At 44.7% G+C, this 27,775-nt stretch overlaps 1 protein-coding gene across 2 annotated transcripts; it reads left to right on the top strand.

Moving 5' to 3' along the window:
• The first annotated feature begins 48 nt into the window (after window positions 1-48).
• HEMK1 (HemK methyltransferase 1, mitochondrial release factors N(5)-glutamine) lies at window positions 49-27,775 on the top strand. 2 transcript variants are annotated; one of them, XM_072347016.1, is made up of 11 exons: window positions 49-239; window positions 928-1,363; window positions 1,822-1,913; window positions 2,650-2,743; window positions 17,306-17,455; window positions 19,086-19,150; window positions 22,369-22,418; window positions 23,299-23,404; window positions 24,385-24,480; window positions 26,225-26,338; window positions 26,688-27,775. In XM_072347016.1, exons 2-11 carry the CDS (start codon window positions 1,109-1,111, stop codon window positions 26,722-26,724), a joined length of 1,059 nt encoding a protein of 352 aa, XP_072203117.1. In that variant the 5' UTR covers window positions 49-239; window positions 928-1,108; the 3' UTR covers window positions 26,725-27,775. The 2 variants fall into 2 exon arrangements, with proteins under 2 accessions (XP_072203117.1, XP_072203118.1); XM_072347017.1 differs by having other exon boundaries at window positions 49-619.

Below are 27,775 nucleotides of genomic sequence, written 5' to 3'. Positions count from 1 at the left end.
AGCCCCGCCCCTCTGCCCTGCGCCCCCAGGCGATTGGTCGACGGTCGCGGGTCGAGAGTCACGGTTGGTCGGCACTGCTGTCACTCACGAACGCGGCGATAAGGCGGTCCTCTCCCGTGCCGGCCTCACCGAGGTGAGGAAGCGCCGTGCGGCCGTGCCTCCCGCTGAGGGAGCGGGGCTGGGGGTGCTGTGTGTGCCGGGCGGCTGGACGCTGAGCCGCTGAGCTGAAGGGAGCCGAGGTAGGCTGCTGCTGTTGTGCAGGGCCCCACGCGGCTGCTCGCTAAAGGCAGGCCCCGCGCCTGGAGGAGTCGACCCACAGAGCGGCTGCAGGCGGCTTGTATTGCGCTCTGCCGGCAGCACGGGTGTTAATTCCTTTGGCCTTCCTCCTGTGACGGTGTCCCGGACCACAGGCTGACTGGGGGCCTGTTTCTTACTTGTGTTACCCCACTGGGAGCCGACCCGACTTGCAAGTCTCTCTTCCTCTGGTTTCATCTCCCTTCCCCCTCGTCTGCAACGTGGGGATAGCACAATGTGGAAGGCTGTTGGCCCATGAAGCACACCTTTGAGTGTACCTGCTAGGTTAGGACTTGGGAGTTTGGAACAGGACAGGGGGAACCAGGTGAGAGTGAAGGTCTTCGTGCCCCTGCACAAAGCCAAAGGGATGCTGGAGCAGCTGTGGCTGTGGCTTGCAGGTACCATGGCCAGGTGACAGAGCTGTGCCTGCTGACTCGCTCCCTTCTGCTCAGCCACAAGCACAGGGTGGTCTCAGTGTTGCCTTTGGTGGTTGGGTTAATCCTTTGCTACTCTTAGGCTGGTTTTGTACCTGTGGGTGTTGGTCAAGCAACAGCCTGCATTTTATTTGGAAGGGAACTTGTGTTTTTTGCTTCTCCCGGACATTCAGGTTGTACTTCTGCCTCTTCTTTCTAGGCCAGCAGAGCTGCAAGCCAATGACCTTTTTGTTCTGCCCTGAGGAGCATCTGCTGATTGTGATCAGGTGGTGCTTAGCCAAAGTGGCTCGTGGCTGCTCTGAGTGCTGTGAGTCTCTTCATGGATTTCAGCTGACAGAAACAAGGAAGCCAGGTGGAAACCAGGAGGTGACTTTGCAGCAATGAAGTGCCTCACCCCCTCACTGCTCAGGAGATTCTGGAGGCTTTTGCCTCAGTATGTGTCAGCAGGTCCTAGTCAAAGTCCTAACCTCAGTCCCAAGCAGTCCTCTTTGAGGCAGAGTTGCAGTGCAAGACCTGGGCTGTTGACTGCCCCTGATGTGGTCAGCTACTGGCAAAAGGTGTTTGAGAAGAATGGGATCCCTGAAGCGCGAGAATCCAGTGAATATATCGTGTCATTTGTCCTGGGAGCAAAAACAGTTAAGTAATGGAAAAGGAATAAGATCTGTGTGTGCCTCTTGCAATATTTATTGTGTTGGACAAATCCCCTTACCCTTCTTTTTATCTCACTTACAGGAGGTGGAACAGCTTTTCCCTCCTTCAGAGAGCGTGGGATATAGTTTATTAATGCAAGTAAAGTACTTGGGATGTCTTATACGCTCTCTTTGCAGGGACTGAAATGTTACCCATGACATGTACAGAAGCATTGTGGCCTGACATGTTTGGTGGAGTGATTCTTTATCTTAGCTACATTTTAACTACCAAAAGTACAGCTGTACGGGTTTCTTTTTAAACATGCAGATAGATTCTCCTTGTCATTTGGGCTTTCAAAGAGTGCCCTCCGTGTGTGTTTGTCATTGTGCTGGCTCTGCCTGGAGGGTGCAGACAACGCATAAGTTGCACAAGTGGGCAGGTTTTAAGGTGATGCTGTCTTCAGTTTCAGAGCTTGGACTCCGAAAAACTCCACGCTCCACTTACAGCAGCGCAGCAGGAACAGATCCAGCAGCTGAGCTGCAAGCGGCTGGAAAGGTAGGAGAATCATCTTACTGTTGTTCTTGGGAGAGTTCTCCAAAAGGTGGAAAAATGGGATGGGGGAGAAATGAGTGGTTCTTGGGCTTAAATAGAGTTTTATGTATTTTAATCTGTACCCATTGCCTCCTCTTTCTTTCAGCTTAGGTTTACTGAAAAAAGTCTGACTTCACCTTCTTAACTCCCTTCCATCAGATGCGTGTAGCTACTGATGAATTTTCCACCTCACTTGAGCTTTCCATTCTCAAGCCAGATCTGTCCCTGCTTTCTCAGTCTCGTATTGTCAGGTGCTCCAATCCCTTAATCATCTTAATGGCCCTGCTTTAGATTTGCTCCAGTACATCCATGCCTTTCCTGCCATTATGGGCTCAGCACTGGACACAGAGGACCCTGGTCACTTCACTTTAGTAAATCCGTTCTGTTCTTAATGTATTTGGAAATTATTTTCAGGATTATTTGTTCCCTCAGTTTTTTCAGGATCAAAGTGAGCAGACTGGCCTTTAGTTCCCCTGGTCCAGTGCTTATCAAGACACTGATCTGTGGAAGTGGACCTCCCAGAGCTTTCAAGGAGTGTGCACGTGCATGTTGCACATGCAATTGAGAGCTTTGGTGGTATCTAAATGCCCGCCATCAGAGGGGTTGTGTGGTTAACAATGAAGTAAGCGTGGTTGTGAGAGCTTTTTTATGTTACAAAGTGTAATCCTTAAGTCTTTTCATTTGTTTTTGCCTGACACAGAATGCCAGTGCAGTATGTGCTTGGTGAGTGGGACTTTCAGGACCTGACTTTGAAGATGAGACCTCCAGTATTTATTCCTCGTCCTGAAACAGAGGTATGAAAGTAGAAAACATGAAGGGGTTTTGAATCTGCACACTGCATTGATATGAATGTGCTTGGTGGATTATAGTGATGAGAAGGTCAGATGATTTCTAAAGCAGGGGCATCCTAAGCTTGTGACCTGGAACTGGTGCTGGTGAACTTTTGCCTCATGGCTTGGAGCAAGAGATTTTGCAAGCTAGCATGTCCTTTGATTGCACAGAGATCCACGTCCATTGATAGAGGCTTGCTTTCCTTATCTCTGCTGTGGTAAAGACTCCTTGAATATTGCGCCCCTTTACTTCTATATCACAACTACTCAGAATTGTCTAAAGGAGTAGAAAGCTACCACTGGACAAAGGTGATGGCTTCCAGAGTGCTTCTTTATCCTCATGCAGGTTAAGACAGTGCATCCGGTGACTCCAGAGAGTTTTCTGGGCGAGCATTGGAAACAAAACTGTTGTTTTCTTTCCTAGGCTGACCCACAGGTAGGTTCTTACCTGGGCTGCAATTAAATGTGATTGTCAGTTGTAGAAGTGGAAGGAATAGCCATATACATTCAAATTAGAACTTTATTTTGCCTAGTGTACTAGGAAAAATGTAGTGATGTGTTGTAGATGCTAACGAGGCTGAACCTTGTAGTACAAGCATATAGGCGGTAGCGGGGCTTTTTCGGGATGTGACGGTGATAGTAATCCAGCCTCTTCCGTCTCAAACCCTGTAAGGTACATTGGCGCGCATTTCAAACGTGTACCCTAGGGGGCGTAGACAAAGTAGTAAGGTATATAAGGTATTGATTACTCCTAATAAACGCCATTTTGCCACGTTTCTTGATGAGTCACGGTGGTCTTTTGGCTCTGGCAGAGGTTTCGCAAGAACCTGGGAAATTGGGGGTTTCCGAGTCACGGCAACAGTGATGCTTTCTCTAATGGTAGCCTAGCTTTCAGCTCACGGGCATCCTAGTAAGCAAATCTTTCTGTTTACTACTCCTTAAGAGTTGTTTTTCTTTGTTGATTTTGTTCTGAGAATTGGTTTTCTTTTTTTCAGTGAATGTTAACTTCTGGAGATGAAATGATTACCAGAGCCTTTGCAATTACAGTTCTGATAGACAAATGATCAGAGAAGTGGCTGCTGTGCTAGTAGCCCTCTGGTGCATAATAAATGCTGTTCTGAATGCATGAAACACAGCATGGCCAGCTGGTAAAAGGAAGTGATTCTCCCACTGTATTTAGCATTGGTGCAGCCTCACCTTGAATACTCAGTGTAGTTTGGGACTCCTCAGTTTTAAAAGGATGGTGAAGTCCTTGAATGCAGCCAGAGGAGGAGGCAATGACTCCCTGAGGAAGGGAAGCAGAGGGAAGTGCCAGGCTCCTGATGGCAGGATGGGAACAGCAGGGAGGTGAGCCAGGTGAAGCTGAGACTGGGCATTAAGGAAAATTTCCTTACCATAAAGGTTGTAAGGTAAGGTGGCAATGGCTCTCAGTAACGTGCATTAACTTGTGGTTGTCCTTTATGTTGTCAGTTAATTGGATTTAGTAATCTTTGTGGGTACTTTCCAGCTGACCTATTGTATTCTCAAACTAAAGAATCAAGACTGTTATGTCAGAGGAGAAGTCAAGGACCGAGTTAGCCTTGGAAACAGAAGGGCCCGATCTGCTTTTCCCGAGGAAGCAGAAAAAACAAATTGGGAAGTGTGAAGAAAGCAGCAGCTTGCTATAGGAAGGATGCAGTGTGCAGGACCCATGATCTGGCACCTTTCATGACACAAAACTAGAAGGCAAAGAAAATCTATGCTTCTGTTATGCCCTTTGAGGAAGAAGGTGCTGTTGAAATCTCTGTGAGTGTTCCAGGCAATCAGGACAAATACCCCTTAAATCCTGTCGTCTCAGCCTGTAGAAGAACATTCAGAATCTAGGTCTTGATTTGATAGAGGGCATCAGCAGAATCTCACTGAGAGGCTGCCAGGTGTTGGTGCCAGCTGGTTTCCTTAGGTGAGAGCTCTCCCCTATCTGAATTTGGTCGTTCTGTGCTGATGAAGTCTGGAGACAATGGCTCAAGAAATGGTTTTGCTAGTTGGAGCCTGGTGATAGTTAGCATTGTTCTTATTGATGGTATTTCTGTTGGGGTTGATTGGAGAGAGTATTTCCAGCCTCTGACTGCTCACTAATTCTTGAATGCAATATAAACATTAAACCCAAAGAGAACTTTAACGTTCTGCAAATCAAACCATCTGTTGACAGGGCTTCCTCTGGTACTGTGCTCTCATTCTCTCCATGCAGTGTCAGGCTTCAAACAAAGGCCTATTGTGTTCTGTGGAAACCAGGGCTGCTAATGTCTGTGAATGTTGCTAATGGTGCCCATATGTGGGATTTTGGTAGAAGCTTCTCTGCTGAAAGGCAGTGCTCTGTCGAAATGCAGAACTCTGTAACATCTTGTGTTTTAAACCATTTCATCTACCCCCAGGACCAAAAATCTAGCATAAACAGCTTAATCAAAACCTTGTGTTTGTGGGAAAACTTTATTTGATGTGTCAGGATACTTAATATGGAGGCACATTTTTAGTGTGTTTGTTTTGAAAGACCAGAAGCTCCTGATAGCTCTGGAATGAAGCTCCACTGGCAATTGAATTTACAGAGTAGTTCTGCCTCAGCAAACAGCATCAACAGACAATAATCTGGAAATGGGAGGTGAGCAAATGTGGCCTTTCTCAAAGCGAGCAGTGAAGGGCTGCACATTCAGGAGGAAACGAGCAGTGTAGCAAGAGAGAAGGGATGGGAAAAAGAATCCAGGTGGAAGAAGAGCTCAGAAGGAGCAAAACAGAGATAAAAGGGCTGGGAAGGGCTGGAACAAGCAGGTCTGCAGTCTCATCCTGTGGATCCAGGCTTGCAGAGTGGCTATGGGTGCTGGGTCTGGTGGCTTCTCTTCTACTGAAGTCTCCAGCCTACTCCTGCTGCTGCCCTCTCTTTAGGTTATGTAGCACATTGGGAAAGAGCCACTTTGTCTTCAGGCCTGTACAGCAGAGAAAGTGCTCTGCATTAGGAGTCCAGCAGGCTTCTAAGCAATGAGCTGAGTTTGGTTTCTAGTAGCAGCGCGGCACCTTTTCTTTGGCTGCTCGTGCTTTTTCTGGTGTCAGAAACTTCTCATGGACATGCAGAATGGTTGAAGTTGGCAGTAATCTCTGGGGATTGTCTGGTTGGATTTGCTGTGTGAAGCAGGCTTGTCTGGAGTTTTGTCTGTTGATGTTGTATGTTTAAAAATGGGGGGAGGGAGGGAAGTAGAGGAGGGTCTTAGGTTGCTTTGGAATGTTTTAAACTTTCACGTTGATATAGGTGTAACTAAAACCAGGCACTCTTAAACCAGGCTACAAAGTTTCTTCTCCTGAGTGGAAGGTGCCAAATGATGGAAGAGTGAGTTTAAAGATAAGAACTTTCACAATAGCTGCTTGCACGTTCCCACTGCTTTCATGAGGATTAGGGGAGCTAACTGCAAGTTCACAGCCAGGGTGATTCCCTGATGTTGCTCCATGTAAGTGAGCACTAGTGCTTTCCAGCAGAGCTGTTAAATTCTAAGTTGCTTTAAGATAATCTTACATTGTAACCAGTGCTCTGGCTACTTTGTCTCATGCCTTCTCAGCGACTCAGCTGTGGCTGTGTTCTTTATACTCCTCAGTCACTTTTCCTCTGGATTCAGTTCTCTGAGTTTCTGAAGCTTTTGCTTGGATGTCCTTCACACCTCTCAATTGCATTGTGGGGAGCTGTGATGTGCCCTGGTGCTAAAAAAAAGAAATTGATCTCCTTTACCAGATTTACCTGGAGGGCGTGAGCTGTCACTGCATTTGTCAGAGCTGTAGGAGTGAGATGTTGAAACCTCTGGTAGTGGTTTAAGGGAGGGCTGGAGAGTTCATTGCCTTCTTTCGTATGGGAGAATATGTGGGTGCAGCCTCTGTATAGTATGGGAAGGAGTAGCAGGAGGATTAGACTTCACTGCTTTTTTCTGGGCTTTGTCTCATCATTGTGCAGCATAGTGAGGCACTCTGTGCTCTGCTTCAGATTTCATAGATACTTTTTGCTTAGGGGTGCAACTGTGATTTTCCGTAACGTCGTTGGGTAATGTCTGCAGTTGACTCTTGTAAAGTTGCTATGTTGATCTTTCTCTTCAAGAAGAAAAATATTCACATCACAGCAAATCCTGAGACTTGACTCAAGCCCTTGATGCTGCATGAGAGAGAACTTTTTGTGATCTGATGCTGGGGAATTTTCTTGGGCAGGAAGAGCATGTGGACAAGATCCAGCTATTTATCAGCACCTGGTGCAGGATGCTGCTATGGGCACGTGCTGCTTCCAGGAACCACATTCTCTGTGTAACCCGTTGCCTAAAACTGAGCTGGTGTCCAGATTGTTTCCCTTGTCTACATTGGTCTGCTCTGTCTGAGAGCTGTGTGATTGTTTGGGTGGGGTTTGGCCGTGCTTTGTTCAGTAAGTGAGATTTTTTTCAGACTTCACTGGACTTTAAAACTGTTGTGGAAAAACCTCCTCTCAAAAATATTGAAGTTGCCTCTGCTGCTCTTTCTATTCAGAGTTTGTCTGCAGCATTCTTACAGCTATTAGTACTGACACTGTTAATCAAATAATATCTGTAAAGAATCTTGTCCTTCAGAAAGCAGTTAATTATCAGCACTGATATTCCAGGTTCAAGTTGCTTCTTTATGACTGCACACGCAAGCCATGTGGCACATCTTGTCCTTGGCTGAGTAAATGTAGCTCTTTACATTGACTTGTGTATTGTAGGTATACCAGCTCTGCAATGTTTGTTTTCTTGTTATATTTTCATAGCTCCCACAAATGCTTCTGCCTGCTAATTTGAAGACTGAAAGGAGGAAGAGATATCCTTATTATGCACATTTTGTCCTGTGGTTAAAACAGAAGGGTTCTGACTTGCTATGAGCTGCTAGGCTTAGGTGTAAAGCTGTGAAGGCAAACGCAGTAAGTCGTAAACTATCAGCACTAATTCTGTCCTGTGGACAAAGAGATGAACAAAGGGAGAAGCTCAGCTGTCTGCTGACAGTTTTGCCTGCACAGTTTTGCTCTGTGTGAAATTTGCCCCTTTAGCTCACCGGTAGCTGAGCCCATTTCCATTTGCTTTCTCTGGGAGTATTGTCAGCATGTGTGACTCTCTTCCTTCTGTGGGATTTGGGGTGGGGATGGGACAGGGAGCCAAAACTGCATGCAGGGCTGATGGGTAACTCTGTGAATACACAGAAACTGCGTTGGAGGAGAGTTCTGTTGCACAATCCACAATCTCTCCTTCCTCCTCTGTGCACAGAGCTCTGGGCTCACTGCTGTGAGCACTGTGTGTGGTTGCAGTGGTGCTTGGATCCCAACATCCCACCTGCTGTCCTGGTGTGAGCAGGGCTGTGGCAGTAAAGACAGCAGGGGGTCCTGGGGTAACTTCCATGGTGTGCCCAGGGTCACCAGAGCCAAGCTCTTGTCATGCAGGGGTTGTTCAGGCCGAAGTTTGGGGGTGTGCTCTGTTTGAATTGCACTTACTATTGCGATGTCAAGGAATCTCTGTCCCAACACTCCAGTGACTATTGTTGCAGAAGACAGCCTTTTTTGTTTTGTACCCCTAGAGGGCACTGCAGGCTTGCAGTTCTATCTAATCATTATAATATGGCTTCTAGTGTGTTCTGATCCTCTTCTCTCTCACATGCTGTGTTTTTTTTAAAGTAGATGAAGGCTTGTTTGTTCAGTGGAAACAAAAACGGTCTCCTTTCAACCCTTGAAGCTACTGTGTGGGCAGAGCCATGTTCTTGAACGCTGTGGTTTTTATTTGCTGGAGGAGAGCTCCAGCTCTGCTTGTGAGGTTTCCCACAGCCCAACCTGCCCTCCTGACCCTCAGAGGGTGGCACTTCCTTAACTGTTGTGATCTCACCATGAGCTCAGGCCCTGCACGTGTTTTTCCATCTTGGTTTTGTTGTGGTGGCTGAGTTGCCCTGTGAAGGGAAGTGGGGAAGCATGCTGTAGGCTGAATAGGCGTGTTTGACCTGGTAGATGTTACGGGGGAAGAAATGCCATGTCTGTTCCGTGCTGGGCATTATTTTCAGTGGTCATCTGGAAAGACTGTGGCGGCACTCTCCTGTTGAGATTACTGGAGGTCGTGTAAGACACGGAAACAGGTTTACTGGGTCAGATTAAATTGGTCTAATTCAAAATACTGTGTCATCCTGGGGCTTGTAGCAGATGGTGGGGATGAAATTACAATGGAGAAGCAGGCAGGGAAGGATCCCCCCTTGTTTTGACAGTCAGCAGTTAAGGGATGTTCTTAGCCAAAGCTGGGTTTGAGGCCATTCTGCTTCATAATCACTAGTGGATCTGTCCTCCATTAATCCTCTTTTTAGCCTGTCTGTGTTTCTAACCTCCACAACATCATCTGACAGTGAATTGTTCTAATTTTGTACTGTAAGTGGGAAAAGCATTTCCCTTGTTTCAGATTCTGCCTGTTCTTTCCAGAAGAGAGCTCTTACTTTGTGCAGTTTATGCATGGAATAACCATTCATGCTCCCCATGACACTGATAATTTTTCTCCCATCACTGGCTAAGCAATCTTTTCCACCTGTGATTTTTACATTTACTTCTTTCTCAATATAGATTGCTTCCTTGCTATGCCAGCATGCTCAGTGTGCTGTAACCATTGCTGTTTACTTTGCCCGTGTCATCTGAATGGCAGTCATTGTGCTGGGGTGTTCTGCGAAAGCACTTTCAGCAAAGATCTGCTCCAAGAAACCTTTCACGAAGTTTAACCTAAATTCTCACTAAGTATAATCATTAACCTCTTAAGAAGGTCGAGCAGAGAGAAGGGAGGATTTTTACTTCCTGACATGTATGTGCAAATTTACACATCCCTGGGTGGGGGCTTTCACTGCTGATACATGGCAAAGGAGTGCACACGTTTATTATGTTTTAATTAATGCTAAAAGGAAGCTTTCTGATCCAGAATTGCCTGTGGTTTCCCTAATTTCCGTGCCACAGGTGGTTACATTTCAGAAAGTTCAGGTCGCAGTGTCTGGCGAGCACAGCCATGGGTGTGCGGTCAGGAGACTCCTTGTTTGGCTTTTATCATAGTTTTGCTTCTGTTCAGTTTTCTCTTCAGAAGAGAACTGCCTCTGTCTGTCTCTTCCTTCACAGTTTGGGAAATGAAAAGGATGGAAAGTGCCCTCTTATACATGATTTGGGATCCTTTCCTGAGATATCTGCAGTCTCCTGTAAGGTATATTGAACAGAAATGGAATAGGACATTATTCACTTGATCAAAAATTAAGTGCAGGCTGTCAAAACGTAACCGTAAACAAATGTACCGAAGTTGTAGCATTTCCATGGCCTCCCACAGATGAGGTTTTGCTCATATGGTAGGTGATATTTATATCAGTATGTTGGAGGTAAACGATATTTCCTGAAAAAGAGGGCTGTGGCACAAAGGCCAAGGAGTGGAAGTTACAGCAGTAGCTTATTGTTGCAAAGCGATTAGAACTGCCCTTTGAGCTAAGCACGAGTGCTTAATAAGATCATACATGGAGAGGGAAATAATGCAGCTTGCCCCTCATTGCAGAGGTGCTGCTTCTGGCTGAAGACTTGGAGAAAGCTGTGGGGCAGTGCTGGGTAATGGCTGATCAGTTTTCAGGGGGCTGCCCAGCAGCCCACTGTGACCTTTGCACATGTTACCAAGGAATTGCCAAGTACAGCACCAGGGTTAAGTCACCTCTCTGTACTGCAGTAGTGGGATAGTTGGTGAAAAGCTGTCTGGTTGTTACTCACTGGTTGAGAAAGAAAAAGTAGGTCAGGAGAAAGACCAGTAGGTGGATTAACAGAAAATGTGCTTTATTGTGAAAGACTATTTAGCTCACCAAAGATAAGCTCGAGGGTTAATTACCTGGCCCAGAGAGCAGAAATTTGTTAGCAGATCTCTCATTAGTTTCATGGGCAAGTGTATAACGAGCACTATAAATGCAAACAGAAGAAAAGGTGTACATCTTCAACAGAGAGTGTAATTAACTACTGAAACAGGATAGCTGGAACCTTGGTACCTCTCATGCTGGCTACTTCAAACCAGGACAGAATGTTTTTTCTCAGAACAGATTTCTCGCTCTAAAGGAAATGAAGGAAGGAACAGTTGTTCCTGGCTAAAAGGCAGGAGGGACCATGGCAGTAGTTTCTCCTGGCTTCCTGTGCAAGAAAAAAGGCTGTGGGAGAGCAGAAGATTGCTTCTAAGCTGGTGATTTCCACAGCAGACTCAAAAAGGTAAATGTGAAGCAAAAATCTATGGGGGACGGGGGGAAGAAAAACAAACAGCTTCCACACCTTTCCTCCCCCCCCTGCTCCACCAACTCACACACAGATCCGTTAGCTTATACCGACTTTTCTAATGTGTTTTTCTCTAGTAAGTATTATCAGTGCCTTTATATTTTTGCCCTAAAAGAGCTCCATGAGATCTTGAGTTTTTTGTGGTATAAAAGGGACCTCAGTTTCAGAAGGTTTCATCTGAGCAGATCTTCAGCAGTTAGAGTGAGATTTAGGGCCGGAGCTGGAAAAACAAACTACAAAATGACTGGAGAGGAATGAATGGGACTCGAGGGGCTTCTCACATGAATATGAAGGTGAATCCATTTGGCTTTGCCCCCATCTCCTGCTTTGCTTCTCTTGGGCATCTAAGTAAATAGAGTTTTGAAGCTAGGACAAGCAAGCTGAAGCACAGCATGTCTGGATGCTGTGTCAGCTGCAGGGCCAAGCAGAAGAGCCCAAGGTACAAGTGCTGTAACCAGCAGCCTGCCCTCTGATTGGGGGCTGGCTTAGTGGCCTGGTTCTGGAAAAAGGTTGTGTGACAATGATCTTCTGTGGCCATTGCCATGGAGGTACGTTTCCAGCTTGGCTTCCTGGTGTTTTGTCATGTGCTGATTGGCAGCCAAGTGGGCAAACAGGAGGGGAGGAGTAATTTGGTTAATATCAGATCAGGCTCTACAGAAAGTCCTGGATTCTGAGAACCCAAGTTTCTGGAAAGCACACAAATAAGTAAAACATTCCCAGGAAGTATGTGACAGCAGTGAGGTTATGCAGGTTTTCATAGGCCTTTTGCTTTCCACGTCCCCTTTGCTAAGTAGGGAATTTAGAGCTTCTAACCCCCCCCAGATTCCTATCCACGCAACTTTGTTTTCCCTGCTCTCCCAAGAGAATATGGAGTAGGAAAAAAGGTGCTTCTCGGAACATGGTGTGAGTTTGTGAGCTCCATCCTTGCCTTTTCCCCTTCTCCCATAATCCTGTTTTTGTTAGCCCTGCACTTTTAATCACAGAAACATCAGATATCTCATTTGCTGGTGTTGGCCCACACCGTGCCCACCTTGCTTCTGGACCTCCACGCAGCTCTCCAGCCACTGCTGTGCAGTGAGAACCTGCTGTATCCTCCCGTGTGTCTCAGTGCTGAAAGCTGCCTGGCCTGCGCTGACTGCTGGTTGGAGCTGTGCAGCTGTGGAGCCTGTGGTTTGGGTGCTGGCAGACGCTGTCCTCACGCTTCTTTGTGCAGCTGTGGTTCCAAGAAATACAGTGAACCAGAGACCTGGCCGCAGGGACGGGGAGGTAATACCAAGAACCTGTCAGAACATGAGTGTGCACTGGGGGCGGGGGGGAGTGGAGCTGTGGGTGGAAGGGTGAGGCAGAGGCTCATGGGAAGCTGGAGGTGCTGGCAAAGCTTTGCATTTATTTCGCTCAACAGAAAAAATGTGGGGGGGAACCAAATAAATGACAGTGTGAACACAGGGCAAATCTGGCAGTGAAGCAAGGCTTCCTGGAACAGCAAGGTGAGAGTGGACTGTGAGTGGCTTGGCAAAGAGGTAAAAGCTGGAGAACCTCTGAGTGCTGGAAATCAAGTAGCGTGGGAAGCAAATATTTGCATCCCTTGTATGGAACTGCAGGTAAAGGGCCTCTTGTAGTCCTTGCAAGATCCTCTCCTGCTCTTCAGTACCAGAACTCCCCTCACTCTTGAGGATGCCCTGCCCTTTCCCCAACAGATTTTTTTTAATACTCTTCTTGCAAAGGTAAGAATGCTTCGATAGTGCCAGCTTGTCCCCACTCCATGCTACACAAGAGCATATATACACCCGGAAACAAATTCCTGGATGCCTGCATCAGCTTCAGACCTGTGCACTGTTAAAAACCCTTCTGGATATTTTGCTTTGCACCCAGTTTACCACCTGCATGAATGTATAACTTCTGGAGGTAGCTGGTGCTCTTGGTGCCCTCTTGGGTGCTTATTTTCACAAAGTCGTAGCAGTTGTAGGAGCAGTTCATTGCTTTCTGGTATTTTTTCTTGATTTGATTTTTGTTTGATTGTTTCTTCTCCCATGTGAAGAAATTTGCAATGTGCAGAGAGGCTGGGATTGATTCACACCAGAAAGTGCAGAGCTGTGAGCTGGCCCTTTTCCTGAGCCCAGTCTGCTGCTCAGGCTGTCATGCTGCCTACCTGTAGCAGATGACAAAAAGGCCCCAGAGCATAACGACACTTAAAGGTGTACTCTGCAAAGGTGCATGGCAATCCTGCAAGCTCTGGGGAGGAGGACTGCTGTGGGGAGGTTCTAATCATGCCTAAGCTTTGCTCGAAGGGACAGCAGTGGCTCACTGTCCTACCCTCACATGTATATCACGCTCCAGGACAGAAGTGTTTCTGCCAGTACCTGTAGCACTGGTTTGCAAGACTTTCAGTGTGGGCTGTGTTGCTGCTGACAGTGACACATACTGAAAGCAACAATTGTGATTTTAATAATTCCACGGTGGTTGGTGTGCTGTGGGTAAATAGGAAATCAAGTCACCTATCTGAAATACTTTCTTAATGTACAGTTCTGTTTGTTCCTCAACACAGCTCTTTCTTGGTCTGTTTTTTATTGTTTTTACAGTCTTTTTTTCAAGGCCCAGGTACCTGATGCTACGAGGTTTTAGGTGCTGTAAAGTCAGTGAAATCTGTTTGCTTTGGTTATTTTAATCAAAATGAGTGAGGGATATTTCTTTGATGTATTCAATTTTGAAAGTGGTGTGAGTGCAAGTAAGCCTTTTTGTCCTGCCATTTCAAGTGTAGTGTGGCAGCATGGAGAGCTTACCTAACGCATTCCAAAGGTTAATGTGCTGGACTGTCAAAATGATTTCTCTTTTTTTTCCCCTTGGAATTTCTGATTTCATCTCAATCTTTGGAACTGGTGACTGAACTGAGGGTTAAGATGGCTTTAAGCAATGTTGGCATTACGTTAGCAGATGTTTGCTGTCTGAAACTGTTCAGTCGGAGATGATATAGCATATCCCACGCAGTAAAGGCCGCAGCCTTTGGCCATCTGCTGTTGTCCCAGTTTTTCTTTTTAGCATTTCTGTTTGTTGCTTTTCCCTACCTGTGGCCCTGGTCAGATTCTTCAGGTTTATTCCATTGAATAAACTCTACTAGTAATCTCCTTTTTCCCTAATATGCTGGTTAGCAAATATCTTCTACTGTGCTCTCAGCTGAATTCATTTCATAAAAGAACTTAGCTTCATAATTATTGAACTCTTTGACTGCAATGAGATACCAATGGCTAAAAAAAGAAGTTGTTTCTTAGCTTGTCACATTACTTTTAATGCGGTCTTTTAATTTTAAGCTATTGCAATAAGCATGGTTCTTATGAGAGAAATAGCCTTTGCTTTGGAAAAGTATATGAAATAACCAAGACAATAAGGCAAGGGAGTCAGGGAGGATACGATGCTGAATTTACATCAACATCCCTTTTTGAATATACGTGCGGTAAAAAAACTGGAGTCAATTGTCTTTAAACAGAGCTCACTTTGGCAAGTGCTCTCAAATCACTTTTACTGTGGAGCGTGTGAAGCAGAAGTTCCACAATAACACCAAGCTTAAAATTGCTAATAATAAACCTTAACGGAGTTAATGAATGCTGACAGTAGTTTTACTTTAAGGAAGCTACATGTGGACATTTTGTAATCGGTAACTTGTTCCCTCTGTGACCAACCTGGGAGATGGATGGTTCTTCTGAGATAGCTTAGAGAATTTCCTGGAAATACTTCAGAGTGACCAGAAATGAGCAGCATTTGAGAGCAATTCAGTGTCCAAGCAGAGTGGCTCTTTTGTGGTCTTGGAATCATCAGCACCTGCTGTGGTTGCAATCTTTGCCTGTCCTCATTTCAGAAGTATTTTCAAACTGATTCATCTAGCTGAAATGCAGAAGCCACTTTCACACACAAGTGGGTAGATATGGTGTTTATTTTTCCATGTTATCTGAATGCTGGTGGTCCTCTTACGGTTTCCTGCAGTCCCATGGGAATATTCTCCTCTACAATTGTCTGAAAAGGAATCTCAGAGCAGCAACAAGGAAGATGTGGTTTTGAGGCATGGTAATGAGGGCAGGGCACTGCTGTATGGCACTTCGTATCTGGCAAAGCCACCAGCAGGGCTGGGCCCCAAGCTTAACCCTGCAGTGAAGAGGCAGCTCTGAGAGGTTGCAGTGTATCTCCCTCTGCTTCTGCTTTCCCTTCCCTCTTGGCTTTCAAGTAGGAGCACAATTGCACTCGTTGCTGTGACTATGGAAGGCAGAGGGCACAGGCTGGAGAAAAGCAAAGGCTGTTGTTATCTAGTGAGTAAAGCCCTGGGCTTCCCTGACTTGTTCCAGCTCCACAACTGCAGGAGATTACAAAGAAAGTGATGAATACAGCTGAAGGAGGTTGTTGTTAAAAAAGCCCCTTAAAGGCTTCAAAAGGCTGTGGCTGTGCCCAGAGAAGGTCAAGGACCCAGTGACTGCCCAAAGGATAATCTTGGCAGTGCCATGCTAATGCAGAAAAAGCAAAGCCCAAAGCAGATGGGCTGGAAATGGCAACAGCTCAGAAGCTGATCTAACGAGAAGTAATGTTATTAGGAGAAATGCAGTGTGTCTACATATTCAAATTAACCACATCCTTTTTTTCTGCTTATGCTTTTAGGCACAGGGTTCTATTAAAATGGATCAATTCAAAGCTGCTTTGCTTTCCTAGGGCAGGACACTGTTTAAACACACTTGTCTCTTATCCAGATCTGTGAGGCAGCACAGATTGCAGTTCTGTGAAGGGACACAGTGCTTTATTATACTGAAGAGTAATTCATGTTTTGCGCGAGTCTCAAAAAAATACCATCTGACAAAGCAGTCCACGTCTCTCAGGGATTGTTGCTGGGGATGTTTCCACGGAAGCTCATCTACACCAGCTTTATGTTTTTACACCTGTTTGCAGCCTTTCTCACTACATCCCACAGATGCGAATCAGCCTGATATGAAGGGTGACTGACTGACAGCAGCAGCTATCTTGATGAAGACTCCACACCTGTGCACAAACCATCTGTTCCACTGGACCCCACATTGGGGGATACAGCCAAAGAAAGGCTTACATCCTTTTGTACAAGCAGACCTGACTTTAGCTCCTGGAAAAAGCCACTGCTGTACTAAAGAGAAGCTGACTCGCTTGTTAGGATATGTTGCTTTTAGGTATTTCTGCTTATACCAAGAACATGTGAAAGGAAGGCCCGTGGTTTTCCTCGTAAAGTCTTTCATTTTACCTGTTGGTAAAATCAAGCCAATTCTTTGTGACTTGTTAGGCTTTCTGGGTTTATAGGAGAGATTCAAGAGTGAATAACCCAGCCATTGTGGGAGCAGCTTGGGCAGTAAGGCCTTGTTTTCTTTCTGTATGGTTGTGCCATGAAAGAACAAGGATCTCAGGGACTTATAAACAGTTTCAGCAAGTGCCCACACACCTGAGGTGTTTATATTCCCCTTGTAGTTTTCTCTGATGAATAGCCAGAGAAGTTCATGCTGTGAGGCAGGCATGTGTACTGTCTACAGTAACTAGTCTCTCAAAGCTTGGAACTGTGTGTCTTTAAGACCTATCTTGCTGTGCTAGATTTCACGTGACATTGCCAAGAGATTTAAAAACTAGATTGATGGCAAGGAGGAGTCATTGGTAGCAGAGATGCATAGAGCTCAAGAAGCATGGATAAAGTCTTTTCTGTGCAGCAACAAAATGTAGTAAGAGTCCACTGTCTGAAATCTATGCAGGGAACTCACTGTGTGGGTCATGTAGTAAATCTCTGCCTTTGCTTTTCATCTGCAGGTTGGATGATTAAGATGTTGTTCAAAGCTGCATAGCTGTCTTTGGGTTACTTAGAAGTTTAGAAGTATTGAATTTTGAAGCTTACAAATGCTAATGGCAGGAATTCTGGTGTAAATAAAGTGGTGTTACAGAAGATAATGTGCTCCAGCTGCTAGGTTATTGTTTTTCCCAGTGCTTAGAAGACCTCAGAGGATCTGTGGGAAATCATAACAAAATCCTCAGGATACTCTTCAAAGCACCCTGTGGGGGAGATGAAGCTTAAATGACTTCTTGTCAGCTCTGTTACTGTCATTTGTGTTTGAAAAATCAGCAAAACAAGTACATTTTAGGCTATGGACCCAAGACATTTTAATTCCTTCAATCCTCAGTGTCAAAACAGTTCCCTTATCAAAAAGTCATAGCAGTGTTTCTCTTTGTTTTCTTAGGATCTCGTCTCTTTGGTTGTGGAGGAAGAATCTCGGAAATGTGGGGTGAAGAACTCGGCCTTCCCAGTTGCTGTCCCACCTCCTGTGATCCTGGAGATTGGCTGTGGCTCTGGAGCAATTGCTCTGAGTCTCCTGCGCAAGATACCACAGGTGAACTTTTTAATGTGCCTATGGTACAGCAAATAGCATTGTGAAAGGACAGTCCCACTCTACTGGACTTCACCGAGACTTTCTAAGCAAATTTCCTTGACGTGACAGGACTTACCTGCTACTTCAGCAGCTGCTGTCCTTGACAATCAGGCTCTGTATGTTCATTCTAGGTACAGAGAGAGTATTTAGGAATTGCTTTCTCCAACTGTCTGCAGGAGTAGTAAACACAAAAGGAAAGAAGCGAATGTGCTCCTTCTTCAGCTGTCACAACTTGCTGTTAATCACCTTAGATTGAAGCTGTGGTGGGGGTTGGTTTAAGCTCATATCCTGGGCTGTGGATGGGTGACTGAGGCATTGGTACACACTCTACTAGTCAAGTTTACAGGGCAGTCATCTCTAAAATCACCTTGCTGTGAATCAGTAGATCTTGACTTTGAGAGACTGAAGACCAAATGAGTACAGAAGAGGGATTCTCACAGAAGCATCAGTAGTTGCCACAACTGCCATGCCATTTTTCTAGAGCATTTTGTCCCATGATAACAGCCCTCACCTTCTGGACAGAGCAAAAAAATAAAAAGGAGGAAGGGGACAAAGATCTGTGTATTGGTAAGCAAAAAGAAGAAAAGAAATGAAACCAAGATCTCATCACATACAGTCTTACTCATAAGTCAACTTCTCATGAGCAAGAATTGCTGTGGGCAGTGTTTCCTCCAAAAGAGAGGAGAGTGAGGCTTGGTGCATTAGGTACAGAGGTAGGTGCCCATGTTCCTTCTCCTGTTGACTCAAGGGTTAATACTTGGGCTTCCTGACTTCAAAGTGAAATTACTCTGATTTTTCTGAGCTGTACTTCACGCTTTTTCCTTTCCTGTCAGATTAAACAGTTCTGCCAGTCTGTCACTGTTACTGATAATAGTCGTTTCCCAGCTGGCTAACACAAACTGCTGTGCCCGGGGAATTAAAGAGCCTCAGCTAAATAGAGTGAATGGTAGCTACACAGACAGCTAACTAGAGTTTATGTTCTTTGTGGTGTCTTAATGTTTGAGACAGAAGTTGGCAGTAGGGAACAAGAGAAAACACCAACAGTATTTCATTTATTGTTTCAACTCAGTCCTCTGTGTTAGGGGTCAGCTTTGTGTGTGTGAGGGTGCTAGTTTCAGGCAGTGAACATGGTATAATGACTGCAGTGGAATAACTGAGCAAAGGATGTCTGCCTAAGAGATGGAAAATGCTAGAACCTCTGCCCAAGGTGCTCCATGCACACTAAAAAGGAGTAGTCTAGGGGGATATGATCTTCCTTTAACTTGTGTCCACTTCAGCCTTCGGCTTGCAGGAGTGTTGAGCCTCACACTACTTCAGAGCTATGAACATATCAGGTGCCATGAGTCAGCATGACTGCATTGTTGTCAGCTGAGTTGATTTGGTCAGAAGCCTGTCAGAAGCTGAGTGCCTTCTGTCATGTTAGCTGCCTTACTAGAAGTGATTTGTCATCCCTTCAGTGCCCTGCGATCAGCTATTCCTTTGAGGAGCCCAGAGTGAGCAGTCGGTTGGCAGGTTTTATCTTGCATGTCTCTTCTGGCAGAGCTTAGGAACTGTGGTGCTGTAATACTGTTGTTTGTTTTTTCTGTCCCAGAGCCGAGTGTTAGCTGTGGATAAAGAAGAGGCTGCTGTGGATCTCACCAGGGAGAACATACATAGGTACCAGCCCACATATTACCCATTTCTTGTAAATTGTTACTTGGGAATGACCAGGAGTCCTCAATGTTTTGAAGTGTGTTTCATATTTATCACCACTGGAAACTAGAGTATTTTTAATTGTTTGAGCTCACAAAGAGTGTAAGCGAAAAATATTTATATTTACCAGAGGATTTCTTTCACTTGTGAATGCACTTTGCAAAGGCAGCAGCCTAAATAAGACAGTAGTACTTAAATGCTGTTGTCCTAGAGTTTTCAAAGCATTTCATGGTCACTACTCTTATTCTTTTCTATAGTAAACTTAAGGCACCAAGGACGTCTAATGTCACTTAAGAGGTTAAGGACAGGTATAATCTGAACCTTTCTCTCTCTGGCTTCCTGCATAATCTAATGTATCTCTCCATTTCTTGCAATCCTGCTGCAGATCTTTCACTGTTCTGAAGTGATGGTAGAAACAAACTCTTTCCACGCTTTCACCTCACCACTAATTTGTGCCTCCTATTCCAGTTATGGGGAGTAGCCAGCAGATCCTTCTGATATATGAGTGTCAAACCAAGTTCTCTTGCAGTTTTGTAGAGATAATAGTAAAAACAGGCAAGGTCTTTGTCTCCTTGGTAGAGTGTTTTTCTGGCATATGAGAAAATGTGTCATAGTATCCTTGCTTATTGGCTCAAGGATGGCTATGGGGAGTGTAAATGCACTGCCAGAGAAAGTCGTATTTCTCAATGGGTATTTTCATTAAGCAAATGCTTCTCTTGTCTGTGGCATGGTGCCCTGTGTGTCTTGCAAGAGAAGCCGGTAGGATAAGCTGTATTACTTCTCAAGCCAGCATGGTTCCTGCCTCCTTTTTGCAGCTCCTTTACCACAGCTGTGTTCCTTAGGGAGGAATGCTTAGCAAAGTCTTGGTTGTGCTGAAGCAATACCAGTGCTAAATTACCTATCTGTGTACACTGCAGGTAGATGCAGAAATCCTTTCATTTCTTGATGCCCCTGTTGTTGATGAGGCAGTACCACGAGGCCTCGGCAAACAGGACTCAGGTATAAGGGCCTTTTTGCAGCACTCTCTCTGAACCTCACTTGGGAAGCTCTAAGATGTTACATTGAAGAGTTGGAAGGAAAAATCTGTCACTGTGGTGGCTCTCTCCCAGGAAGAGAAAGTACGTTGGAAAGAGCTCTAGTTTAGTCAGAGGTTTCTCTAGACATTGGCTGTAACAGCGTAAAGGGCAAATTCTATCTGCAACCATCTGCTTTTGCCAGTCAAAGAATGGCATCTCCTGTGGGTGCAGTGGAGTCATTCTTCGCCAGCAGTTCCTGACCAACATTGTCTCTCTAGCTTGGCAAAGTGCATTCTCTGTCATTGTTCAAACATCTTCTCAAAAGCCAGAGGCAAAATTCATGAGAAGAGATGTATTTTAACGGGCAGATCGCATAGTTGAGGAATTAGAGGTTGTGTTCCTTCTTTGCTGCCTCGCTCTCTCTGCTTCTTGGTCTCTCCCGTAATATCAGGCTGTGGCCAAGCACCAAGACAGTTTTCAAACTGGCATCTCTTTACTGTTCCAAGAGCATCAAGGTAGCTTCAGGGGCTTAAGGCATGCATGTCCAGCCCACGGGCTGCATGTTTTTTTGTATATTTATGACTCTATTTTCAGTCAACATGAATGCATTGCCTGCACCCCACCCAATGAAAGCCCATTTTCAAAGGGCTGTGTGGAGTTGCAATCAGATATTCAACACAAATCTGATCACGTCTCTCTGCTGGCCTTCCATAATCCCTATCTTAGCAGAGAGAAATATCCCTCACTTCACAGTCACGCCTTATTCATGTCATTGCTTTTTGGCAGTGCATACATTTGTGAAGTGTTTTCAGGGATGAAGCACAGGAAAAACAAAATGGTGCAGGTTTTTACTAGTATGGCGTGCAAGCTCCTGTTAATTGCTGACAAAAACACAGAGCAAACAGTGTTAACTATGTTGAAAAATAGTTTTTTGTAGCTGAGAATTTGCTCCATGAAGTATTGTTACCGTGCTCATTGTATCTGCTGTAGTTTCCAAGGAAATAAATAGGAGGTGTTACTTCTGGAGTGACCTGTGTATATGGTGCCCAGGACAATTCCTCTTTACACAGTGCAGCCCAGGCAAGCCCAAATGTTGGACACCCATGGCTTAAGGGGGTCTGTCTACTTAGTCCCTGGCAAGGATCGTATTCTGTTGCAAGCTGGGAGCTAGAGATGGATTGTGCCAGGCTGAGGCAGACTGGAGAACAATGCAAAGGCAATCTGGCAGTCTTGAGGCTGTTCTACTTTGGAGCGAGTCAGTAAATCAGATAGATCAGAATCTTGGCCGAGATTTCTTCCAAAGAAGGAGTGAGGTGTTTAAAGAGCTGTTTCTTAAATACAACAAACGTCCCTGCCTACGTGCTCTCTTGTCACAGGTGAAGGGAGAGGTGTTTGTGTCTCCAGTACCTCCAGGGATTCTGGGGAGGTCTGGTTGCAGATGAAAGATGCTGAACAAAACATATTTCCCAATTAACATGCACAGGCATGTCAGGGATGAGAAAGATGGTGAGTTAGAAAGCAGCACCTGAGAAACCTAGTGTATTTAAATATGTTACACTGAACAGCCTGTGTGTGAGCTGTCCCTGTAGGAGTCTCTCTTCCTGGTCTATGTCTGCCACAACAGTGCTGCACTGTGTGTGCTGGCTTCCTGCTAGTGTGCAGCACAGTCTTGTCACCTTCATGCACTCATGTGCCTAAAAAATACAGTCAGATGCCAGAACTGCTAAGATCCAAATCATCAAAGAAGCTGGGGAAAGAATGTGGCAAACATGAGCAAGTTGTCTTCACGTCAGATTTAAGTATTTGATGCCTTTAATTTTGTTTTTCTTTGCTGCTGAGTTCACCTGGGGGAGGCCTTTAGATACAATTAATATGTAGTAGGGGGAGAATACTGCTATGATGTATGGGTATATTTTGGTTGCGTGGGACCTGTGCCCAGGAATCATCATGGGTGCTTTCTGCTTCACATGTTGCTCTTCAGACAAAGAGCACTTCCTAAACTTCCCTTGCAGCTTGAGGAAAAATCCAGCAACAGTCAGTGGGATAGTACATGCATGTATCAGATAAGAGGAGTGATGTTTAATGACCTGTTTATTGACTGTGTTATTCATGAGCCCACACAGACAAGGCTCCTAATCTTTCTGCCCTTACATTTGAACTTTACAGGCTGCAACTCCAAGACAGGATCCATGTCCTCCACCATAATGTTTCATATGGTAACTCTTTTCATTGTCTTAATCCCCTTTATATTTCTTCCTTTTCTACTTTCCTGCTGTAGGGTGAGGTTTATCCAATTTAGGTAGTTGTCTGCTAGGCTGTGCTTGACCAGGTGTGGAAGAGCCAGGAGCTCCAGTGTTGTGGATTCATTAGTGCACCTTTCTCACACTGTTGGTTTTGACTCTCTATTACTGCTTAGAGGTCTGCAAATTTGAGCTCATTCTGGCTGTGTTCCAGCAGTAAGCCAACCAGGTCTGGTACAGAAGCCTGTATTAGTACCACACCTGCATAGGTAAACTTGTGCCTGAAGACCTTGCCGTGTTCATGGAGTTGCATGGTGTCTGGGTCAGGGCTGGTACAGGTCAGTTCAGATAGGGGCATGAGCGTAGCGAGCTGAACTTGTTGACAGAAAAACAGGTCTTTAGTTGGTTGGTACTTTTGAAGGGTGCGTCTCTTGTTAGATGATCTCCAGCAGCTTTGGTAAGTGGAAGGATGTGCATCCTGACAGCTAGTTGTAGCCCTCACTTAGGTCTGTGTAATGTGTCGGGTTCCAGTTGTTGCTTTGGATCCAGTTGGGCTCTGAGCTCTCCAGGACATCAAGGTCCTGTTACTGTAAGATGGATATTCTGCTAAGCAGAGCTGTTGGGGAAAAAAAGGATACTTTGCCTGTGCTTATGTTTGTGCCATCTCACATACAGGGTGGGGGGATAACCAGGCCCAGCTATCCCAGAAAGAAATGGGGTAAAATTCTATGAGAGAGAAACAGAACCATGTGAACATCTGCAGGTATCTGGAGATCCAGTTTTCTGGATAGGATTTTAATATTGAGCTTAGAGGGAAAACTGCTATGATTGAGAGCTGGTTGTGATTCTTCTTTAGGTTCTGCCAAACATCTGCTACCTTGGGGCCCAATGGACTTCATAGTCAGTAACCCTCCATATGTCTTCCACGAAGACATGGCTTCCTTGGATGCAGAGATCCTCCGGTAATCAGACACAAAGATTTCCCATCTCCTGTTCCTTGTAGCAAAGCTTTCTGGCTGCTTTCCTGTATTATGTGCTCACTTGCACACAGAACTGGGGGAATGTAGTAAACATGTACACAGTTGTGGGTGTGTTCATACATCGTATACAATAGTATAGCATTGCTTTGGTACTGCTTACAAGTCTGAAACTATCAAAACATTTTAAGTGTTATAAAAATGGAAGAAGCGCACACTTGGAGATGACAAAATTTCCAATCCAAAACTGCTCCAGGATATTTTTCATGTTAGATTTTGTTCACAATTGGTTTGTATTTATGAAAGTAGGAATAATTAATCGGAGCAGCTTTTGGTGGTGAAAGTTAATTTAGGTGGAAATATTGTGACCCATTTTAATCACTGGATTTGCCTTAAGCAAGCAAACCCAAACAAACATGAAGAAGCAGTTTTGTGTTTGTGGCACTGCTTTGTCATGCTGGTCCTCCTCAGACGTGCTTGCCATTTGTGTCAGGACAGAGTCCCATATTCACCCCTATGCAAAGCGTGTAGTGCAGCAGATTCTGTCCTTGAAAATGGCTGAATTTTCTGTATCCGAATTTGCTCTGCTAGATTGTGGTTACTGGCATAGTTGAAATAAAGCAAGTGTTACTTTGCTGTACAACCCACTCTTTCCCTGTCTAACTAGCACAGAAAGAACATATCCGTATGTTGGAACTGTCATCCTGGATGCAAGTGACTAGAAGGCTTAAGAAAGAGTCCAGGGAATGTTTTCTGCTTGTGCTTGGCTTGGGGTTCCTCAGCCTAGAGGTGACAGCCTTCTTACTCCCTCTATTTATCATAAGAGATTGCTTAGTGCTCTCACCTGCTGTAACAGGGCTGGAGCTTATTAATTGCACCTTTGCCTTTGGAGCAGGGCAATGCATCCTCAGGGTCATGGCTCATGCATTATGAATTGCTACTAATTCCTTCTTTCCAACCTCTAGCTATGAGGACCTTGATGCATTGGATGGGGGAGATGACGGGATGAGAGTCATCAAAACAATTCTGACTCTGGCTCCTTCTCTCCTGAAGGATTCTGGGTGAGTGTGATCCTCCTTTTGAATCTCACATCTTCTCTCCGTATCTGTAACTACTGTTTTTATTTCATACAGGATTGTACTGGGGGAAAATAACTGCAGAAATACCCATCTAGTAATAGTAGTGCATTTGTGTTTGTTTATTTTAAAAAAAAGAAAAAGTGATGTATATAAGCAAAATCAGTTTGAAATTTGTTAATGTAGGGATATGGGCCTTCTTTGACCAGTGCTGGTGTTTCATAGATGTTAACAAAATGAGAATCTTTAAAACTCAAAACAGCAACAGAAAGAATGTGAGAGAGAGAACAGAGGGAAAGGAGGCACAAGAAGAAAGCTTTCCAAGCAGAAAAGCTGTTGAGGGAAAAACAACATAGTGCTCTGTGAGAATGGGTGTAGATCTGTTTCCCTCTCATTCTTTAATTAGGGAAGCTTGTATGTTGTGCCAGGATTTAGTGCTGAATGTCCTGGGAGAATAATGGTAATCAGCCAGAGACCATTTCTTAAATGTTAGATTTCTGCACAAGGGATGCTTGAGACTGATTGGTTTCTATTTGCTGTCGTGGGGGATCCATTTTGTTCTTGAAGATCAGCATGCTGATATCCAAATGTCTTTTGTGCCATGGCAGTCTCATATCCTGTTGAAAATTCCTCTCTTTACCAGCATCAGAGAGATCGTTGAAAATCTCTTGTTTTGGGAAGAGGAACAGAAGTACTGAGGAGCACAATGGAAAGAAAAAAGTTCATATTTTTTTGCTCAGCCACAAGAGCAGAAATTGTTCCCCAGTGCTTCCCAGCAGGAGACATCAGTCCCGTGGGGATGGCTGTTAAGATATTTTTCCTAGTCCCTTTTTTGTTTGCTTTATAAGGTGGAGCCCGCATTGTGGGGTTGGAGTCTTTTAAGGTCAATAACAAGAACCACACCCAGCTTGTAATTAGTTTGGTGAATTTATAGGGAGTGTTCAGTGTGGGGCTGTTCAGGAATTCTCAAGAGAGCGTAGGGTTGGGGCTTGGCCTCTGTGCTTTGCCTGTTTAACTTGTATCTTGCTAAACTGTCAAGGGCTGTAGTCCATTTCCACCTGCCTATAAGCTGGGGTGGTTCCACCTTGTTGCAGGAGGAGAGTTTCAGAAATGGGCCTGTGTCACAAAGCCTGGCTGCAGCCAAGATGGACCAAGCTGTGTCCTGGTGCTTTATCTGAAGCTGTTTGACTTGTTCCTTTATCCCTGTTGCTCTCTCCTTTGTGTAGTCATGTGTAAGACTGTATGACCTGAAACCTGGTGGTGGTTTCATAACTCATCTATGGAGATAATTATCGCAGTAAAATGTGCGTACTGACTTGTACTTTGACTCTCACTGCTGGGACTTAATGTCACCATGCACATACAAAGGAAATCCACGTTACCAGTCCAGTGTTCAGCATTCGTGCATTTGCATCGTAGAGCAGCCTGCTCCACTTTGAATCTTTGTGGGCATCAGAAAGATAAAGCTGGTGGGTGATATTCCTACGCAGGGTTCAGAAGGCTCCTCACGTCTCAGTACCAGGATAAAAGTGCTCTTCCAGGGGAGTACCATGAAAATTCCCATTTGGATCAACATTTTCTTCCTCTGAAGGAGGCAGTTGGAATCTGTTCTTAAATAGATAGCTGAAGTCTGTTTTAAGATCACTGATTTGCAGTGTTCCATAAAGGAGGGTTTCAGTTTTTGTCAGTCTAGCAACCTAGTTATGTGCATCTCCTCACATCTTCTCAGGAGTGTGTTTCTGGAAGTTGATCCCCGACACCCAGGTATGGTGGAGGATTGGCTGCGTGCACATCCTGACTTGCTCCTCACCCTTCATGCTGTTCACAAGGACTTTTGTGGCAAGTAAGTCTGTTTTACATTCAGATTTTTACTTCGAGTACATGATGTGTCCCATATAGATTAGGTCCCTGCATCCTGATATATTGAATGAAACTCAGCAAGAGAAAGTCAGCAGCTGAAGCCAACCTTTAACAAACCAGGGACTCTTTTCAACTGTCTGAACTTTCTTATATCATGAGATAATCTGGCAAGTGTTTCTGAGTCAGAGATTCTGGCACAGGTGAGCATTTCTGGTGGGGTGACTAGCTCTGATGAGATTACTGCCATTGGAAAGTTGTTGCCTTTATATGATAGAGGTAGAACCATGATCACCCTAGAAAAACTTAAAACCCTGCTTATTTTTCTCCCACAGGCCTAGGTTTCTGCACATCCAAAAGCAAAGCAAATGACAACTGTACCAGAAACAACATCCTTTCTTGCAGTAAGCTTTTTTGCTGGTGAGCCCGTCTTGAATAGCTTGATGAAAGCTGCGTGACAAAAGAAATCTCCATTTTCTGGTGTATGACTTCTCCATGCAGTGACAGACCCTTCACTTCCAATACAGATTTAATCTACAGTTGCAAAGGATCACAAAGAGTGTTTGGAAGTGTTTGACCTTCCTCAGGGAACTTCGTGAACCTCACTCTGTTCAAGTGACTCGTTAAACTCAGTACCAAATGAGGAAGAGTTCACAGCTCCAGATATTTCCTTGCTGTGATAGCAAATTTCAAGGAAATATGTTAAAAATACAACTCAACAACATGTTGTATCACTCACTTTGCCTAGTAAGAACATCACCTTTTTTTTAACCTTGAGATAAATTTGAGAATGTGACCAAACTGGATGATAATGGTCCCAACTTTGGCTTATAGTGTTTCATGAGTGTGCAGTTATAGTGGGACATGACTAACTTGGACACTTCAAGTCTCTTTTTAGGATCCTGATGCTCCAAAAGGAAAGCAGCCTTTGTTTCCTAGTACTGTTGAATGTCACTGAAGCATCATTGCACAAGTTATGCCATGATTGTTTAGGACAGACGGAGTTCTGCAGCTCAGATAAAGTGATTTTTGGTCATATGTGAGTTGAGGAGGATTTCAGAAGAGAACAGACAACAATCTATGGATCAATTAGCCCCCTCCTTTGGAATGTACTTGTTTGGACTAGAAGGGGGAAGCCTTTTATTTAGGTAGTTAAGGCCCACAACTGGAAAAGCACCTCTCCTTGACATACTTTCACTCCATATTTGTGGTTGTATAGGGTCAATTGAAAGGAAGGAGCTTTTGGTGTTGATTAAAATTATCTGAATCTACAGCACCTGATACTTTATGGATGCTGCCAGAAACAATAAAACCATCATAAGAAAGGTAGTGTTGTGTGTAGGTTAAATTGAGTCTTATAAGAAATGCTTTGCAACTGAGTTTTCAAACATGCTAGGATGACTTAGGGCTGCCTGAAACAACA

This window comes from Excalfactoria chinensis, chromosome 12 (genome assembly GCF_039878825.1).
Source record: "Excalfactoria chinensis isolate bCotChi1 chromosome 12, bCotChi1.hap2, whole genome shotgun sequence".
Classification (NCBI taxonomy): Eukaryota; Metazoa; Chordata; class Aves; order Galliformes; family Phasianidae; genus Excalfactoria; species Excalfactoria chinensis.
Note: the sequence above shows the minus strand (reverse complement) of the source record. Positions and strands in the feature narration are given on the sequence as shown.